Source organism: Centruroides vittatus, unplaced genomic scaffold, assembly GCF_030686945.1.
Source record: "Centruroides vittatus isolate TY-2023 unplaced genomic scaffold, ASM3068694v2 contig_357, whole genome shotgun sequence".
NCBI classification, from domain to species: Eukaryota; Metazoa; Arthropoda; class Arachnida; order Scorpiones; family Buthidae; genus Centruroides; species Centruroides vittatus.
In genome coordinates, this window is record NW_027122180.1 from 1,022,158 (window position 1) to 1,042,540 (window position 20,383).

At 31.8% G+C, this 20,383-nt stretch overlaps 1 protein-coding gene across 1 annotated transcript; it reads right to left on the minus strand.

The window, feature by feature from the left end:
* Positions 1–8,380: 8,380 nt before the first annotated feature.
* LOC136974866 (spermatogenesis-defective protein 39 homolog) lies at positions 8,381–15,906 on the minus strand. The gene is made up of 17 exons (XM_067269845.1): positions 15,802–15,906; positions 15,445–15,505; positions 11,064–11,205; positions 10,865–10,950; positions 10,720–10,788; positions 10,557–10,649; positions 10,350–10,486; positions 10,245–10,272; positions 10,096–10,169; positions 9,926–10,016; positions 9,559–9,693; positions 9,445–9,486; positions 9,076–9,165; positions 8,900–8,986; positions 8,741–8,830; positions 8,558–8,662; positions 8,381–8,484 (listed from the first exon to the last, which is right to left on the minus strand). The coding sequence occupies exons 1-17, from the start codon at positions 15,816–15,818 to the stop codon at positions 8,464–8,466; spliced, it is 1,368 nt and encodes a 455-aa protein (XP_067125946.1). The 5' UTR covers positions 15,819–15,906; the 3' UTR covers positions 8,381–8,463.
* Between the last annotated feature and the right edge of the window lie 4,477 nt (positions 15,907–20,383).

Below are 20,383 nucleotides of genomic sequence, written 5' to 3' on the forward strand. Positions count from 1 at the left end.
CACATCAAAATTTCCAACAATAAAAATATTTGATAAAATTTGTATTTTGCAAATATAATACTTACTCAAAGTTTTATGAATAATGTAACAGAACTTTTTAAAATAAAAAGTAATTTAAATTTATTATCTTATATATAAAATTCTCGTGTCACAATGTTAGTTACCTTACTCCTCCGAAACGGCTTTACCGATTTCTACCAAATTTTATATGCATATTCAGTAGGTCTGAGAATCGGCTACTATCTATTTTTCATACCCCTACACCATTTCCCCCTTTCAAAAATATATTTATATATGGATTAAGGCTTTTATGTCCAACAGATGGCGCTAACTTCCGACGACCTAAGTTTGCTTTTCTGTGAGAATGGACTGAAGCAGATCATTTTCTATCTATCTATATAAATAAAATATAACGTTCGTTTGTTCCTACCGATTCTTTTGAAATTTTGACACAACGTTGCATTCGAATACGCACGTGTTTTTATATAATATACATGTCGAAATTCCCCCCAGTGGGGGAAGATGGACGAGATTAAGGCTTACCGTGAAGAACTCGGCTTCTATTATACTATTTTACATGCGGTTTTTTGCGTTTTTAATTGCGTTTTAATAGGTTACGTCAACAGAATATACACTAAAAAGGGATTTTTCGATATTCCTCAGCGGGAAAAGTGACTGGATTAAGGCTTACTGTGAAAACTCGCTTTATTATACTATTTTAGATGCGTTTTTGATTGCGTTTTAATAGGGTACGTCAAGAGAATGTACACTAAGAAGGGATTTTTTTAAATTTCCCCCACGGGGGAAGTGTTATACATTTATAATAGATACATTTTGAGCCACAACAACGCGTGGCCGGGTCAGCTAGAAATTACCTAGAAATAATTTATATGGCAAAACAACGTTTGCCGGGTCAGCTAGTTTGTCTATATTTTTAATGCAGTTAAGAAAATTAGCATAAAACAGATCTGCAAACAAGTATAATCTTGTAATGAAAATAGGTTTTCATTACAAGATTAACTCTGAAATTTGCAAGCAAGTATAATGATAAATTGTTTTGTTCCAAGCTATATATAGAAATATAGCTTTGAGCTAAAGCATTTAAAATAAAATCAGAACACATTATAAATTTATAATACTGACTTAAAAATTTCATCCAAACATTTTTAACTTTACTCTTATTACTGTACTATATTATTTAAAATCTGGATTAACATCCAGATTTAATTAATTTTAAGAATAAAAACTATTTTAATAATGAAATTTGATTATACGTTTCATTCTAAACTATTAGGAAAAGTGGCATTGTGTATATTGTAGAATGATATTTTATGGATTTTTTAAACTTATATGAATATAATTTAATGAAAAGGGTTTATATATTGCTTAGAGAAGCAAATAAGTTAGAGACAGCCCTGCTTTATGAACAGATAAGTATTAAATAATTCTTTTGAATTTTGATTCCACATTTATCTTAGTCTTCTGATGCAACTACCTGTCTCAGGATTCAAAGATGATTAACATAAATACAGGTACTTATTGGATTCTTGAGGCATCTATTAGGGGTGCCAATTTATCGATAATTTTTTCAATAAAATAAAAATCATTTTTATAGTGTATTACAAAACAGGATTTCAGAAAGCAAAGACAACTCAGTGTTTCATCACTAAACATGGCAAAGCTTACTACAAAAGAGAGTTGAGAAGTCTCAGGCAGTTGAGAAATCTCATTCACGATCAACACTACTTGGTAGAGGAGAGTTCTGTCGGAATTGCTTATTCTGTTGGACTAGACCAGGGGTCACCAAACTTTTATCTTTATATTACTGTCAGATACAAAAATCAGATTGGACCAATTTTGGCATTTTTATTTACACTTATTTTAATTTTTTCTACATAGTAAGTTTATCTACAATCTATGATATATCCATATAAATAATTATATTTTAGCTTATTTGTGACATGATGTGGTGGCGGGCTGGATGAGCTGACCTCACAGGTTTTAATTTGGTGATCCCTGGACTAGACTGTCCTCATCGGTTTTATATGTATAATAGAATGTTTGTTTCTCTTTGTTCTTAGCTTTTTGGACAATTTGCTCCAAATTATTCTTGCTTAAGATGAACTAACCTTTTGTTTGTTATGTTGTAGGCAACTACTTTAGACACTGAAGCCATGAGCCTGAATAGGGATTGGAAAATTACCAATCTGAAATGCATTGTTAAATAGGCGAAATAAAGAGAACTGTTTTAATCTCCATCTCTGTTACTTGTGTATAATTAAGATGATAAATATTACTAGTCTCACTATTGAAGAAGAAACCTTCACTTATAGCTTTTTTGGAGATTTCTGCACTTTTCAATTGCTTATATTTTGGCAACCGCTTTATACAAAATCTTGAAATTTTTGCACACTACCTAAGAAAACAATTTTCCTTCCAACAAGACGAGATATTTGAAACTATTATAGGTGTTTGGGGGATGGAGAAATCAAACTCCAAAAATTGGCAATTCTGATTCCTGTATATGTAATCAGGCAGTAACCTTTACTTCCCAGGGAGTCACGGTAGTGACTCCTGGATATAACACACTATAAATACATTGAATATCAATTTTTCACTGAAATAATATATTATGTGAGAGATATGGTACATTCCAGACCAACTAAAACAATTTGTGGAAATGTCTAGGGTACAATAAGAAACTGTTTATACTACTTGTTATACTTTCAAGACCTAGTATAACAAGGTGAAGGCTGGATGTTTGAGCGGTTAAGATTTCAGTCTACCTCTGAGAGATCGAATTCGGGCTGTTAAAGAACCCAAGGCAATCTGTACCTGATTGTGTCAAGTCTTGTCCCATACAGTCCAGCAGCCTACATTGTGGATCTTCAGAAACCAAGCATGGGTAAGATTAAAACAGCCCTCTCTTAGTGCCCTCAATAAACAAAACAAAACCAAAAAATCACCAGCTGCCATATTGCAAGTATGATGAAATATACGATGAGCATGAAGATCTTTAATGATCTTAGATAAGAGTTAGTAATACAGAAATACGAGTGAGATTTGTGCACAGATAATCTCTTACCATACTAAATTTCCAGAGATTAACAGAAAAAGTCATCACAAAACGATTATTGATGTGAATGTCCGAAATTCCATTTAATCCATGCAAATTGTGATTACTAGAGCCCCTTTGGCTGCCAATTTAAAGTGTTTTAATCTTTAAAATTGTCGTTTCCACTTCCTGGGACGAGGACCCAGGGGTTGGATTTGTGGGAAGCGAGTGTTCAGGTTGTTTCATTTTGTCGAATTACGGAGAACGAGGTTCTTCATGTACAAGTGTGAGTGCGAGAATTTGAGTAAAGGTTAAATGATGTATATCTTCATGTACAGTGATGATGTGTCCATGTGTGTGTGTTTATGAGTGTTCCAAGAACATCTTTCAGCATGTCTAAAAAACAGTAAATTACAATATGAGAATAAGATGTGTTAAAAAATGAAACGAAAGATTCTTACCATTGGAGATTTCAGAAAATATTCACTTGTATGATAAATGGCCACTTTGTCCTCTTTGTGGTGAAGTTGTAGAAGGAGATTCTTCTCCCTCCCAAATGTTCCTATAAAACACAAAGACAGTGAGAAAGCAAGAAGTTCATTTATTATATATGGTCAACATTATTACCTTTATTAGACAGTCTTTCTTCCTGAACAGTGTCATGAGAGGAGCGAAGGACCCGACCTAGCCTATCCTGACTGAAAGCTCAATCCTCATAATAGCTGTTTGGGATGAAAGGTCGCCAAATGTCGTGTCCGGAGAGTAAATGTGTCATGTCCAGGTGGTCGCAATCAGAAGTCAAATCTGTTGTTGTCGACTGAGTGTCATATTTGGAGACAAGTCCATGGTCACATCTGGGTGAAAAGTGTAATCCGGTAAGAACGTTGCATCCGGGTGCTGAAGGAAGAGTTAGAGAAAATCGAAGAGGATCACCTCCTAGGCCAAGGGAACCACAGCAACAAAACTGCAGACATCATGGCTCTCTCCTCTCCGTTCCGACTTCCAAAAGATGATGCTGATCCCATCATGCACGTGGACGAAGAGGCAGATCTCATGAAAATAGGGAGTGACAGTGAACTCCGAGGAAAGATGTTACTCCCTATGTCCTCCACAACAAGATTTGTGGCTGGCTGATCCCCAATGACCTTGGCCAAGTGCAATGGACTCAGAACTCTTCCACCTCTGGTAGAGTGCCATGCCACAAACATTTGGGGAAGGTTGTCACCTGCTGCCTTTTGCTTGACAGTCTTTTCCAACACTGAACCAATCGATTGGACAGAGACCCAGTTGAGCCTGAGTCCTCGAATGTCTCTTCAGGCACAGTAAGAGTCCAAGAGATTCATTCCATGCCATCAGAGCCAGCCGAGGAATGAGTCTCTCGGACGCCACCTCCTTCGGAGCCACTCCAACATCTTCATTCTGTAAAAAAAGAAAATTTGTAATTAGTTGAGTGAAAACAAAAGCTTAAATTAAAGCTTAAACTCCTATGAGAAAAGGAAAATGCTCACTGCAGTTCCGTAATTAAATCTAAAAGATTCAAATCGAAAGCAGAAACGGCTAATGGGCTGAGATGTCTTCTGGGGCTGATTCTCCAAGTAATATTAAATAAATTCTTACATCTAGGTTTTAATATGGACTAAGACTCACCTGAAAAATCTTTCTTCTCAAAAGTTGTCTTTTACAAACAACAAAAAAGCAACACAATCGAAGAGCACAACAAAAGCACGTCCGACACCAACCAGAAACAGAATCGAACTGCAAATCGTCATGTGTGACGAATTTCGAACAAACGTTAAAAGATATGTCAACAATGTTCAAATTTCATAAAAATTAGAATTAAAAAAAATCAATTTTACATTTTTTAATTAACAATTTTTTTAAAATTCTGCTTCAATCATTGTCTTGTGCTCGGAATTTGATAAATAAATTATCTTCTGCATTTACATCATGCAGAAAGTCCACTGTATAGGGGTAAAAGATGATCTTAAATTCTACGTCTTGAGGCTTGACCATCTCCAAAAATTGCACAAAATTTGTTTGAATAAGTCTATAACTATCTTTTTCGTTCATTTTTGGCAATTGGATGAAATAAATCAAATTCTTAAGATTTCGATTTATTTCACCCAATATTATTTTGCTTTTCGGAAAGATTCCTCGATTGCCGTTGGGGTTGCACGTTTAGCGTATTAATGCAACATTAAACTGGATAATGTTAATATTAAAAAAATGAAAAACCTTTAATACGGAAGAATGAAAATCAAGTCTGAAACAACAGGGAAACTGACACAGACGATAAATAGATAGAATAGTCGCTTCTTCCTGACTCATTCTTCTCGAATTTCTGGCTTTTTAAAGGATCTCTCCCCTAAATTCCTAATTTGATTGGTTAATCAATTTGACACTTATGTTTGACTTGGTCCACAAGTGTTGATCCAACTTTGAAACAAGTTGGATCAACACTTGTGGACCAAGTCGAATGTAAGTGTATCTCATGCCACGATATTTTCTTTTCTGATAGCTAAGAATTGTTTTTGTCTTCATTACTCAAAATGCGACAATTTTACTTTCAAAGGAATGCTACATTTATTTCCAGATTTTGTCATATCTACGAGAGAGAGAGTCGAAGCTCAATTTTTCTGATTGACATTCTAAACATTCCAATCGTTAGTTTGTGTCAACCCATGACCGCAAGTGGCTGCAATTTGAAAAATTTGTGGACCTATAAATTCCCACTGTCGTCCGTCCATCTGTCTTAATCTCGAGAACGGACTTAGATAAAATCTGAGACCAGATATGGAAACCTTGGTCAGAAAGCCCCAATTAACTATATATGATCTGATACAAACTTGGAAGTCACATGTTTTTCAATTCAAAACCCCCTGCCCAAAAGCAGTTAATAGATGACCAGCACGACTCTATTGTTAAAGGAAAAGTATGATGTACAGGGGCAAGCCACTGCTAATTTGAGGTGTGGAGCATATATTTTAAATGAAATAAATTAAAAATTGCTGCCCGGCATTGTGATGATCTCACAATAAATAATCACTCATTCATCATTCATAAACAACTGAAGGTTTTTTGTTTAACAATTTGACAAGAGAGGAAAAAACAGTAAATGTGTATTTAAATTTTTTTTAAATATTAAATCAAAAATATTCAAACTGAAGCTATTGATATTTATTATTTCAAATAAAGTGAATTTTTATTTGTGGTGACAATATCAATATCTGTTATTGCAAAATATTACTACTATGTTCCTTATATTCCACTTAAGGATCCCATAAGATTATAATGATACTAAAAAATTTGCAGCTGCCTGTATCTTTTCTATGTTTATGTATATAAATACTATTACTGTGTTACATTTAGTCTACATGGATAGTAAACTATACTATACTGGTTTGTCTAAACTCTGGTGTTTGCTTAACATACTTCGTGGAATATATCACGATCATTGAGGGACACATACTTGAATACTAAAATCTATTAACATAGAAGCTTATTTTTTAAGAGAATCTGTTATTGAATAGGAGTTCCTTTCATTACACTTTTAAATATTTTATCTTATTTGGCAAAAATTTTAAAATAATTGTTCTTGTAGTGATGATTAGTTTACTATATACAGTTGAACCTATCTCAAACATGTTTATCTTGAAATTTTATTTTTTCCCTGAATTTTCAACCTAAATTCAATATATTTTCCATGTTTACCTCAAATAATTTTCTCCAAAAACTTCTACATCTCAAATTATGAACTGAAGTGTCAATTACAAATTCAAAGTTTGGCAACTACATTTTGATAGAGCAAATTGTAGTCAAGAAACATTTCTTGCAGTACAGTACATAGCTGCAATTAATGCTGCTTTTCTCTGACTTGCACTGTATTAGTTGAAGAAAGGCATCAGAAACTATCAACAAAGTATTACTGTTAAGGTTTGTCAAAAATGTTTTATTTATTTTAAGTGTGTACTGTACTTGCTATTGTATCAGCAAAATATCATACATCCAATCAAACCTATTACTGTTTGGACTGCAATTTTCAAAAATTGTAGATCTATAAATTTGACTAGCATTATTTTTTTAAATAAAATCTTGAAACAGATGGCACCACACACAATTTTAAATTTTGCTAATCTGTTTCTTAAACATGTATAACTTTCCCAGAAAAAAATATTTATCTCATCGCTGGATTTCTTTGGTGGGAAAATGCCTGACTGTTAGAAGATATTTAAAAGAAAAACAAGAAGTTGGCTCGAAATGCACATGAACTGTATGGAATACATTTGATAAAGGTTGAGTTGAAAGCTTAGGAGTCTTCAAAAACTGGTTAAGTTGCAAAATCAGTTCACTGAATTATGTTGACACAAATATTTAAATTAAAAGAAAACATTGCTTTCCTAACAAATTTTAATTTAACTGATTATATTATATGCACTGCGAATTTCTAAATGAACCTTTTTTGTGTAGTTATTTTTATGTAGTACACTTAGGAGAGAAGATTCAGAGTCTGATGGATCTGGTAGAACATGGAAGACTAGACAAGTTATATAGACATGAACTGAAGAGAATTGAGAGACTGTAGAAAACTTGGAGAGCCAATAAAGGTAGATAAGCATACTTATATGGGATACTCACCTGCATCTTCTCTCTAAGTTAGTTACATTTATTGTCTCAGCCATGGCCATTTAGTCTATTAGTCTCAAAGTTGATGTATAAATGAAGTTGAAATTAGATGACATATAGTTGCATTCACTCTTGAAACAACATAACTTTCCTTACTCATATAAACAATTGTAGTCCATTTGTCCATTTGTTTCTCCACCAACTGGTATATTATATCATTTAAACTCTAGTTTATCCAAATTAACTGTGCAATTCCTCAATGCTGTGATAGGGCTGACCTCACACATTGTTATAACAGCTCTCAAATGTCATCATGACATAATACAATTCTACTTATTCAATCATGAATAAAATATTCTTGAACTGATATTACTGCAATAATTACCAAAACTTATTAATAAATGTGTGTTAAATACAAACACAGTTCTAAATAAAGGTATCAGACAAATAATCATAAAAAATGTTGACAGTAATATGAATTTTGAATGAAAAGTGAGAATATCTGGTACAGTGTGTTAATTTGAAAGTTAATATGTAATTTTCAAATCTGATTATGAGTACACACATAAATCAACATTAAAATAATTATTTAATTGTTTTCCAAAAATTACATTATTATACAATGTGGTAATAACAATTTACTGTATGTAAAATAGAATAAAAATTTTTATGACTAGTTTTAATTGATAAGCAAAATTTAAATATACAATTATTAAAATAACAATAACAAATCTGTATAATCTTTTCCTAATAGATTTGTCATAACATGTTATATATAACTGGTTTCAATTTTTCCATTTTATTATCTGTAAAATATATTATCTCTTGTTAGTATTATAAAATTTTTTGTTTTATAAAATTAATATTTAAAAAACTTACAGATGATCTCAGTGCTTCCTGAACATATTCATAAGCTTTGCTACGAGGAACTAATTTTTCTTTATATTTCTCCAAGCCTTGTCGATCATTCATGGATACTAAAGTCTATCAAAGAAAAATAAGAAATTTACAAAATGAACAGTTTTTCATAAATGTATGAATTATTTGTATGACATGACTTACATCCACTGCAAGTTGTTCACAATTGTACTTCTTGGCTAATTCTAATCTTATTTCTATATTATCCACCAACTTTAAGTATTTTATTATTATCTGTAAGTAATAAAACACTTAAACTCCTATCCAGAATAAATATTTCTATATAGGATAAAACTATCTTGCCTTGGTTGGTGCATGGTGAACGTGCAATAATTCAACTGCTTTATCAAAACCAATACAACAACTAAACTTCATTCCACCTAACCAGGACTGAGGAAACGTGTAAAATATAATTTTAAATAAGAGGTTTTACTTTACTGATATCTTCAGAAAATATTAATTTAATAAAATGATCATACTTTACTCCAGAAAAGATTATCTATTTCCACCCACATCTGTCTCTTTGCTAGAGCTGCAAGTGCAGTCCAAACAAATTGCTTATTTGATAACTAAATAATAATATTATATAATTATCCAATATCACTTCCTAAGCCTTTTAAATTTCCGGTACTCCATACGAAAATTAACCACTAACTAACGTTTTCGATCGCCTCCGCGATCTTCGTCAGGTTTTATTGACGGTTTTGAAATTTAAAAGGCTTAAAAGGCCGGAAATTTAAAAGGCTTAGGAAGTGATATTGGATATTGGAGTACCGGTATGAGGATTGTTTTTTATATAATTACCTATAATTTGAATTTATATAATTTTTAAGTTTATTTTTACTTACCCCAAAATATTTTTTTATTGACTTTGGACTTGCAAGATGATTCTGTTGGCATAGATAAATTTTATGGAATAATTTTTAAAAAATAAATTTCAATAAAGCAACTTCATCACTTACTTCAGGCAAATTATAATGATACAAACAACAATAATACAAAGTCGTCACAACTGGCATGTTTAACAAAGAAGCTGTACGAGGAAGATTCTGAAATGTGGGATTTTTCATCTCTCTCTCCTGCCTCAAATCTTCTTCCTAAACATTATTAATTTTTAATGACTTGAAACCGTGTCGCACTTAATTCTTGTTAATTACGAAACACAATATAGTGCTTTGACGATCACTTGACTTATCAACTAAATAAAAGGGAAAAGAAAGCCAAGTGATCGTCAAAGCACTATATTGTGTTTCGTAATTAACAATTATTAATTTTTATATAAAGTTTCCATAATATGCTTCATTTATAATTTTTAAAAATTTAAACAACCTCAATTGGAAGTTGCCTTTCCAACAAATGTATGTACTCTTTTACAGAGTGTGAATATAATGAAAGATTCTTATCACCATCTAAATGATTTCTGAAATATTAAAGTGAACTTGAAAATTTTAATAAGATTTTAATATTTAAAAGAAAGACTTCTTTTATAAATGACTGACTTCCAACATTTATGTAAATTTTTTATCTTCTGTTCAGTTTGTTGCACAGATATTGCAGATTTATATTGAATCATCTAAAAAACAACATAGAAATTAAGATTGTTATTTTAAATGTAATTTGAATAATTGAATATTGAATTAAAACTTACAGCTACTTCTTCAGACTTTTGAAGCATCCTATAGACAGAAAATATTTTAATTGTGTAAAAACTGATAAATATTTAAAAACAAACATTGTTTTTAATAATACTCACACCAACATATCTGTAAGTTCTACATGTTTTTGTAGCCTTTTCAAATAAGTCAAATAATGAGACACAGCAATAGGTCTATCCTTAAGTATTTGATAGAAGAGTGAGGGCTTTAATGTTTTTTCTAAAAACAAAATAGCCTGAAAAAAATTTCAAAAATTTATTTTTTTCTTAAAAAATTTATTTTTTATTTATAGAAACGATACTTACAGCAGTAATTCCATTACCATCATGAAGTCTTATCGCAGAATCAAGCAGAATAATTTTTTTATCGTAAGACTTAAATTGTTCAAAAAAATATGGCTAAAAACATAAATATTTATAATTATTTTTAAATAAAATAAAAAATATAAATGATTATTTCAATACTTACCTGACCAATAAACAAGTTTTTAGCTGTTTCACCAGGAGAATAACTACAAATATCTTTCTCTTCAGGTGTCTGGAATTAATTTGTAACTTTAGCTATACACTCAACTAATTCAAAATTATAATTACTTTTATTTTTAACTACATACTTTCAGTTCAAGTATTAAGGAGCCCAACTGCTTTTGAATTACAGCTGATGCTTTTTTTGTTATTGTTAAACTTGTATTCTCTACATCTAAAAAAATATATTATTTTAATATTCAAAAAGCTACAAAATTTTCCTATTTTAAAATTTTATATTTCACTATTAAATATAATCTTAACATATACTTTAAATATATAAAATACTTGACGTAAATGATTTTTTTCCAGCTAATTCATCAAAACCTTGAAAATCTATATCTTCAACTGCCCCAGATTCTTGTATGTCAGAATATTTGTTTAAGTCATTTACAACCAAACAGACCTTTTGTTCTTCTAAATCAATATCCTTTAAGAAAAACAAATATCATTGTAATAATAATATAATACAGTGATGAAAAGTTTTAAAAATTTACAAAGATATTCACCTATCTTCAAAACACATCTAAAAAATTATATAAAAATAAAATTTCAACTACATGCTATTTTTCTAGAGAATCTTTTATATTTCTTATAACTGGAATATCAATAATAAATACTAAATATCTTTAATTTTCCAGCATTTGTTGTATATTGTGAAATGCTTTTAATCCATTAAAGCAGAGGTTCTCAATCTTTTTGAAGTCAGGGAACACCAAACTTTGACATTTTTTTCCACGGAACACTTACAATACATCATCTTTAAAGCAGGGTGGCAAACCTTTTTGAAATCAAGCGCACTCAGTCTAGTAGATGACATTGGCATTTGCTGATTACATTGCCATGAAAAAATTATTTTACATTGTATTGATATTTCTTTTGCAACAATTTTTAATTGTATATTTGATTTTTCGTGGAACACTTGAAGTGGCTTCACGGAGCACCCATGTTCTGCAGACCATGAATTGGGAACCACGGAATTAAAAGATTATCTTCAGTTCCAACTTTAAAATTTAATTAAAAATTTATTCATATAAATTTTAAGTTGAACTTGAGGATGATACTTCAAAAGGATTGAAAGTTCTTGATCAAAATAAAAAAGATATGTTTGAAAATTAAAGTGTTTATTATTTAATCTTTTTTTAAAATTAAATTTTTTCATATTTAATAAAAGAAATTTCACAAGATGACAGAGGCAATAAAAATGCCAGCTTGCTGTTTTTGCTAGGTTGGATTTTCAAAAACTTTTGTGAGGGCAATGAATGGGATTCAGATATTTTAGGTTTTATCTCTCACCATCCAGTCATCTTATTATGAACCTGACAGGATGAATATAAAAAGTTCTCTTACCATCTGAAAATCAGAAGGAATTGAGTTAAGTATCATGTTTCCACTTACAAGTTGGTGTTAACAATTATTTTAATTTCATCTTGTTTTTTAAGTATCAATCCTGATATTAACAATACAATGATAGCTGTCACTGACTGAAATATTCAATAAAAAAACAAGCTTAAAATTCAATAAAGAAAATTTTAACCAAGTATCCAAAATATTCAAAGCCACAGTAAAGTGAGACAGCATAAAAAAACAAAATCTGCAGAGTTTTCCAAAGATATCTATCACTTGCAATTAAGAACATTCAAAAGAATGATGACAAAGTCAAGGCTTGTTGGAAGAAGTATGTATCTAGCACTGTATCTAGATGGAATTACATTTTCAGGGCAAGAGGGTCCAACTTTTTTGGGACAACTGTAATAAAATTGACTTAAAATATAATTAAAACTGACTTAAAAAATGATTAAAAATATTGAAATAAAAAAAAAACTTCAAAGTAACAGTTTACAATAGCAGAAAATTACCTTTAAAATAAAACAGAAATATTTTTACATGTAGTGAAATTTCTTTTTTAGGCTCACCAGTGGCTGAGTGAATAAAATTATTAAACACTGGCTAGTTGGTCATGGGCTCACACCTCACTGAAGCACAAATGTGTAGTTTTCCAGGTTTTCTTCATGGGTCTAACACCTAACTATGAGGCCAGTTTCCCATAAAAGTCCTCTTAGGAAGAACTTACTCCTTGGTAGATTGTCCATGTAATGTGTTGCCTTACACCAGTGATTCCCAAACTTTTTTGAGCCACCATCCTCTTGGTTCCATAAACTTGTATCTAACTGTACCTCAACCCATTTTCCTTTGTGTGAGAAAGACTTGGAAATATTTTTAGAAAAGCTTTTCTACAACCCTCATACTTTGTGTCCTTACCATATATTGTTGTCAACATCTGGAAATCATTAAACGCAATATTTCTTCTTACCCATTTTAATGGAAGAAAGGGAAAGGTTGTCAATGACCTGAACCCTTGCCTATGGTCACCATTCAGTCCTGCCTCCAGTGCCACCCTTTGCTTCTTTTTGCCCTCTAGATTTGATCACTGCTCCTGAAACTTTGAGAACCACTGCCTTATACCATCAATCCAATCCCATTTTTAATGGACCAAACTTCCAATCAGTTACCAAATGATTTCCTTATCTTATTCTGCTTTGGCATATGGTATTGCGTTCATTATTATTAATTAGTAAGAGTTTTTATTTAATGTTCGTTACATTACATTTAAATTTCATTCACTTCTAATTAAGGTATAATGCTGAAACTGAAGACATACTCAAGTCTGATGACAATGTATTTTAGTGATGTTTTAGGGCATGTCCCACTTCCACCATATCCACCCCAATCTCAAAATGCATGGCCAAAAATAAAATTTAATCTTTAATCATTTCTATACTGGTAAATAATACTTCAGATGTATATGTAGGTAAATACATTGTAGAGAGATTGGAGTAATGGCCACTTCTACCATTGTAGTGATGTATATTGTGAGAGACATCCAACATTTATAAAAGCTATTTTTAAAAATTTTTTTTATATATTATGATTATTTAAGTTCTGGCCCATTTAATGCTATAAACATACATGCATCAACATTTTCAATAAGTAACAGATTTTGCAATTCTATAAGAATTAAATTCTTTTATCAGAACTCTTCACATTAGGTAAGCTCAATGGCAATGTTTGGACATCTTACCACAAACTTTGTTAAAGATGGACAACAAGATCTCCTGCAAAATTTGTTCTGGTTGTTTAGAGTAAAATTATGTTACAATTATAGAATTCTATATTTTGTGGATAATAATCCATCCATTCTAACATAGAGGTCATTTGTTCCTAAGGCTACGAGGTCTGTTCAAAAAGTTCCCAAACTTTTTGAATAGCATGCCTCCAGTGGTTATTTTTTAATCCGCTTGGAGGCGTTGTGTCCACAGAAACCTCCCAAGTGACCTCTTTCAATCCATTTGTTGATATCTTGTTTTGGTGATTAGTTACAGCTGTTTATGTGAAGGGGTGTTTGTGGGGTTCAGCGAAAAATCAGATCTGCGGAAATGAGCTCTTTGAAGAAGCAATGTTATTCTGTAAAATTCTGTGTGAAACTCAGGAAATCCTTCATGGAAACTTTTGAGTTGATTACCAAGGATTACGGTGAGGGTGGGTGAAACATCTCCTTGCCCCAAAAAAGCTCAAACTTTGGAGGAGCAGTGAGTGGTTTTTTCACCACAACAATGCGCCAGCTCATTTGTCCCTTAGAACTTGTGAGTTTTGGCCAAAAACAAAACTGCTGTGCTTCCCTACTCACATGACCTGGCCCCATGCAACTTTTTCCTGTTCCCCAAACTAAAAAACCTGCTCAAAGAAAAAGATTTGCCACCATTCCAGAGATAATGAAAAATTTGATGGAGGAGCTTATAAGTATTCCAGAAGAAGCATTCCAGGACTGTTTCAAAAAGTGGAAACAAACACTGTTGGGGAGGAGACTACTTTGAAGGGGACCTGACCAATAACTTGTAAGTGAAGTATTTTTTTGTAATAAATAAAGTTCAGGAACTTTTTGAACAGACCTCATATGTGTACACAGTCAACAAAGTGGTTAATTTGTGCTAACCCCAAGAGGGCCTTATCTTTACTAAAAAAAATGTTGAATAAATCAAAGATTTTGCTACACATTCTACATGTGTCTGTGTAAATATATACATATGTAAAGTTTCTTTTTCTCATCTTTAGATTCTCGTTGTTAAGCTTGAGGTCCTTTCGTCTTGCCTTCTCGAAGCTTCTGTTTCTTTCTTCTTTTGTTTTGGTCATCACCGCTTTTTAGGCACCGAGCCGTGTTTCTGGTTTCGGTGGTTTATCTTTACTTTTACACATATATAACTATGCATATATAAGATATAAAACTGCATCTTCTGTAAATTAATGGAGTAAATAAACCTTTATCAAAAGTAAGGTCAACATTACTCTGGAGAAGATAATGAACAATAAAATTTATATCACATACATATGTCTGTGCTTTTGTGTTTACATACAGCATTTTTGGGAGACATTCTTGCAAAGGGTCACATGTAGAGGTATGGTTCCTTTGACTGTTTTGCTCGTATGAGTATGCTGTGCAGCTCTGTTAAGGTCCCAAACTTATCATTTGGAGCTTGAATTGAGCCATAACTTGTACTGTACCTTGAACATGTGTCTCTGGACCAAATAGTAGTCTATAGTTAGAGTAATGCTACTTATAGGTTTCTCCAAAAAATTGTATAGACTAACTAATCTGAAAGAATTTACTTACGTCATCAAAAATATATCCAATTTCGTCATTCGAATGATTCCAATAATTCTCATCATCCAAACTAACATATTAAAGATAAATTCACTTTAACAAGGCCCTTTTAGGTTAATGTTACCCTTGATGCCAAGATGGCAACGCTTCGGTTAGATTAACTATATTTTTATGGACGTTTCCTTTTTTTTTTTTTTTACTTTGTTCAAGAACTACTGTGAATCAATAACTAGTGACGTTAAACACACGGCAGCCTGCCAGCGGCTCCCCTCCGGGAGAACAGTCGGAAAGGGCGGCCATCTTGGCACCAAGGGTAACATTAACTCAATTTTATAAACGACTATAAAAATGTTTAAATTCTCTTACTCTTGTGGTCTATTCATATTGTCTGTGATAAAATAGAGATTATTTATATTTGTTAAACATGTTTAAATAGTTTTCTTCGTATATATAAAAATTGTTTTCATAAAAATTTCTTGCTTATCTTTACATGTTACTTTACATGTTTACTGTACTGTACTTGTTTATCTATCACATGTTTATCTTTGTTACGAAGTTGTTTCCAAGTTGTAAAATTTTACTTTAAAAATTAACTATCATTTAATTTAAGTTAAACAATAAATAAATAAATTTAAACTCTGATAAAATCCTTAATCTTAAAAAAATCGATTTACGAAAAAGTAGTTTATTTTTTTATTGGCTATAATTTGGCGGCGATTTTTTACGGATAGCTAATAAATCAGACCCAAGTTCCTAGAATATAAGGTTAGCTCATAGAGAAGAAATGCATCTCAGTGGTCGCTTATTTGACGTCACTCATAGTCGAAAACGAAATATCTTACTATCCTTATCAGTGGCGTGCCGTCATTGGAAGCGGTGGAAGCGCCGCTTCCACCTTCCAATGACCTTCCCTTGTATTTTCTAAAATATAAATGTTCATATTTTAACGTACTTTGAATTAATTAAAGTTAATATTTTATTATAACTGAATTATGTATCTTATTACAAATTTCTATACTAGATGTGAAAAAAACGATAAGATTGTTATTGTATATTCGAATATCAGTGGCGGAATGGCAGCACTTACGAGACAGCTTCCACGGCGAGAATAACTGAATGCAGCGTGTCCAGATGTTTTTTGCCTTTGTAGCCAAATAATTTTTAAAAAGTAGCCCAAAAGTAGCCAACTGCCTGAGCAGTTGGCTACTTTTGGGCTACTTTTTTATAACGTGTTATTTTACCTAGTACAGTACTTTGTACGTACTAATCTAGTACCTTTTTACTTGTCCCAGTACCAAGATACCCAACACTATTTTCCTAGTACCATTCATGAAATCCTAATACCTTTCCTTTGAAAACATTCATTTTTATTCTATATTTCTATATTTTTTAACTTTACTTTGGCAATAAATAGAGTTTTTTAGAGTTTATTGCTTCCTCAATCAAGTGCAGCAGTTGAACGTATTTATTTTATTTTTTTTTTTTTTTGCAATTAAGTTTAATGAAAACTAAACTACAAAGTTGAGTTCTTATCGATTCTTTGAAGCAGTTATTAGCAAAGAAGCTACTTAAAAGTAACAACGATAAATGTTAAACTTGGACACCATCATCTGCTTCAACCATACAATAACATTCTAGTGAAAAAGATTCTGATGACGATGAATCTTTCCAGCGATTTTTCAATGTGATAATTTTAAAGTTTAGTACTTCGTGTTCATTACTTTTGTTTCAACATTTCGTTCATTTGATTGTTGTTGAGCAATAATAGTATTTTTGCAATATATGAATTTATCTTGTATGAATTTTGTATGTTAAATGTAACACTATATATATTTTAATAAACAGAAATTTGATAAATTATAAATTATTTATAAGTATATATTTAAATATATATAATATATACATACATTCAGCAGTTTACGGTCAAAGTAGTAATGCCTGCATTAGTCAATAGATCATTTTGACTTAACTTATTGATTCTGCACGTACGTGATGTCGTATTATCGATATTAATATTGATTTTTAAAAAAATACTATCGCACATTACTGGTCGACTTTTTAAAGAAAACTTTTTAGTACTGTACCTTTTATAGAAAGGCTTGGAACAACCCTGATCTTGAGCCAAATGCCACAGTCAACACGTATAAAGTGTTAGATTTAATAAGTGCAGTCTTTAAAATTTAAAGCACTAACATCGGTTTGTAAGTAGTCTATACTTATTAAGTATTCATTCAGGCTTAAGAACTAATGGAATAAATGCAACACATTTAGCAGCCTTTATTTCAATTATCTATTATTGTAAAACTTACAATGTACAGTGCGATATCTAACTACAGAGAACTCTCAAACTATAAATTATAACAATAAATATACAGGTTATATTTTTATATCCTGCATATTTATTGTTATAATTTATAATAGTCAAACCTGTTTTTGTGCGGTGGATAGGGACCGCATAAAAGAAAACGCATAAAAAAAATCGCACGAAACTTCACGAGTGGCTATAAAAAATAGTTTTCGCAACACAATTAAAAAAGATTTTTTTATGCGGTGAATAGGGACCGCATAAAAAAGTCTCGCATAGAAAATAACTCAAAACCGTAGGAAATAACTAGGAATTGCTTTTTTAACTCCTTGGGCCTTTTTCTGCAATCCCTAATGGGGAGAAAATCCTCTAAGAATTTTACTTTTTATATTAATTAATTATTTTCACTTAAATACGAATCTAACATTAAAAAGTTAAAAATAATCGTTAAAAAATGATTTTATTTGATAAATATAGCTGCAGGAAGTGTTATTTCATTTAACAAGGCGTGAAATTTCACACCCGCAGTCTAAAGCCGGAGGGGAGCTAACTTACCGCATCTGTTCAAATATAACACAATATTTATGATTTTTATGCTAAAATACGAGGGGACCGAAAAAATCGTATGAGAAACAACTTTTAATGAATAAAAAATGAAAAAACCTGCTGTCATAGAAAACATCCAATAGAGTTTTAAAAAATTTTACAGGAGTCAATTATGTTCCAATTTGTTTGAAATTTTCATATACCGCACAAAAAAAGACCGACCAAAAACAGGTTTGACTGTATACCTAATTCGTACATAGAACTATTAATACTTTTTATTAATTCATCAGGCATTCACTTACACGTATGTTTCTGGAAAATAAATAAAATCGAATGTGAAGGAGTGCACGTAAAAGTTGCAACCCCATTCTGTTCCGTAACACCATTGTCAAACTTCTTGGCTTACAGAAAAGCGGCGCTGAACGTTGGACGTACACGTTTTCGCGTTTAAAACTTCGGCCTCAACCTCGTTGATGGTTCATACTTCGAACGTTTATATATCATTACATGTAAATATGCATGTAATTTCAGAGATGAGGAAACTTTCTGTTTTGTTTACTATATTTTAGTGTATATTGTTTTATATTTTAATTATCTCAGTTTTATTTTAGTACTTGTCTGTTAATGAGACCACACCAGTCAATTTCAATAGCTTCTTGTAAAGAAATTACTATTTTATTATATACAAATTTCATGATAATTAAAAATCATTATTTAGTGTTATTAAACATTCTATAAATACTTTAAAATAGTTTAATTTGTTTATTTACCTTCGCTGGTAACATTCGCTAGGGCGCCCGTAGTGGGTGTTAATTTAAATAATAATTTATATTGTTAATTTAAATGCTTGAAATATGATACACGATAGGGGCGCCTCTAGTGCCCGTTTTTGGCATACCGTTACGCAAACGGACGGTCGGACAGGCACGCGTTCAATGGGTTATATATATAGATATTAAAATATTAGCTTAACTTGTAAGGAACCAAGTCCGAGCGTTATTTTTTATTTTACTTTTATTTTGCTTATTATTCTATTTTTGTTTGGGGCTTATGTTTTGTTAGGACGAAGGTTTCCTCACCATTCACCTTAAGTATTTAAAAAGAGAAGAAATAAAACCCAACTCACCGACGAAAGAAAAGCGCCATAGGACTCACGCACATTTGCGCTCCCCGAGCGGCAAAGAATAGGTCCGCACCAAGAAGAGGGGGGGGAGAACCCACAAGCACGAAATAAACTCGCTAAACCTTAAGTAATAAAAACGTCCCGGAAAAAATTGTAAAAACAAATAATGTAAAAGGTTAGTGAGTAAACTGTCGGAAAAAGGGCTGCCAGACGATGAAACACGTTATTGTTAGCATTTAAGTATGTAAATGAGGGGAGTGACCGCATTCAGAATTGTGACGTCACCTCACACTATAAATCCCGAGTCTCAAGTGAAGACGGAGAGGTGAATTCTGGATAGCAACGAGCTTGGTGAGCTTCGCAGCAGTAATAGAGAGGTGTCCGATAGGATCTCGAATAGTTCCAAGGTGATTTTGAAGTGATTCGAAATTTGGATCGACAGTCTGAGAAAGTCTTGAGAGTTTGAGGAAATAGGTTCCGAGTATATTGAGGTGACGATTAGGATCTCTAGTTTATAAGAATTATTGTTATAAGTTAAACTTTTGGTTTTGTCGGATTCCCAAGGGGAATAGAGTTAAGTTAGACATAGATTTGAATTGAGAATTGTCGGGTTGACTTTGTTGAATTTCTTTGAATAAATTATTGTTTGATTTTTACTAAATATTGTACATAGTTATTGCTAAACGACTAATTAAATCTTTGGTTTTTTTCTATTGACAAATATTGTCTTTATTTAATTCGGTGCACGCTTAAAGTCCAGGCCTGGCACGCTAACGCGAATCCGAGTAAAGTACCCGGTAGGTTAACGGTTGTTTCCGACACGGTAGAGTCGATAATCGTTGTAAACTAAAATAGTACTTTACAACTGGCGCCCGAACAGGGACTCTAAAGGTTAATATTAGACTTTGTTGCTTTCTTTGTTGATCTTGACTTTAGCTTAGAGGAATAACACCTCGTAATCTCAGAAAAAAAAA

What these genes read in the sequence shown, in the direction of transcription:
- LOC136974866 (XM_067269845.1), bottom strand. An exon ending in TTGGATATATTTTTGATGAC is followed by an intron (nt 11,206 to 15,444) that starts GTAAGTAAATTC and finishes TTTTTCTTAAAG; the next exon opens with GATATTGATTTAGAAGAACA. An exon ending in CCTTAATACTTGAACTGAAA is followed by an intron (nt 10,789 to 10,864) that starts GTATGTAGTTAA and finishes AATTAATTCCAG; the next exon opens with ACACCTGAAGAGAAAGATAT.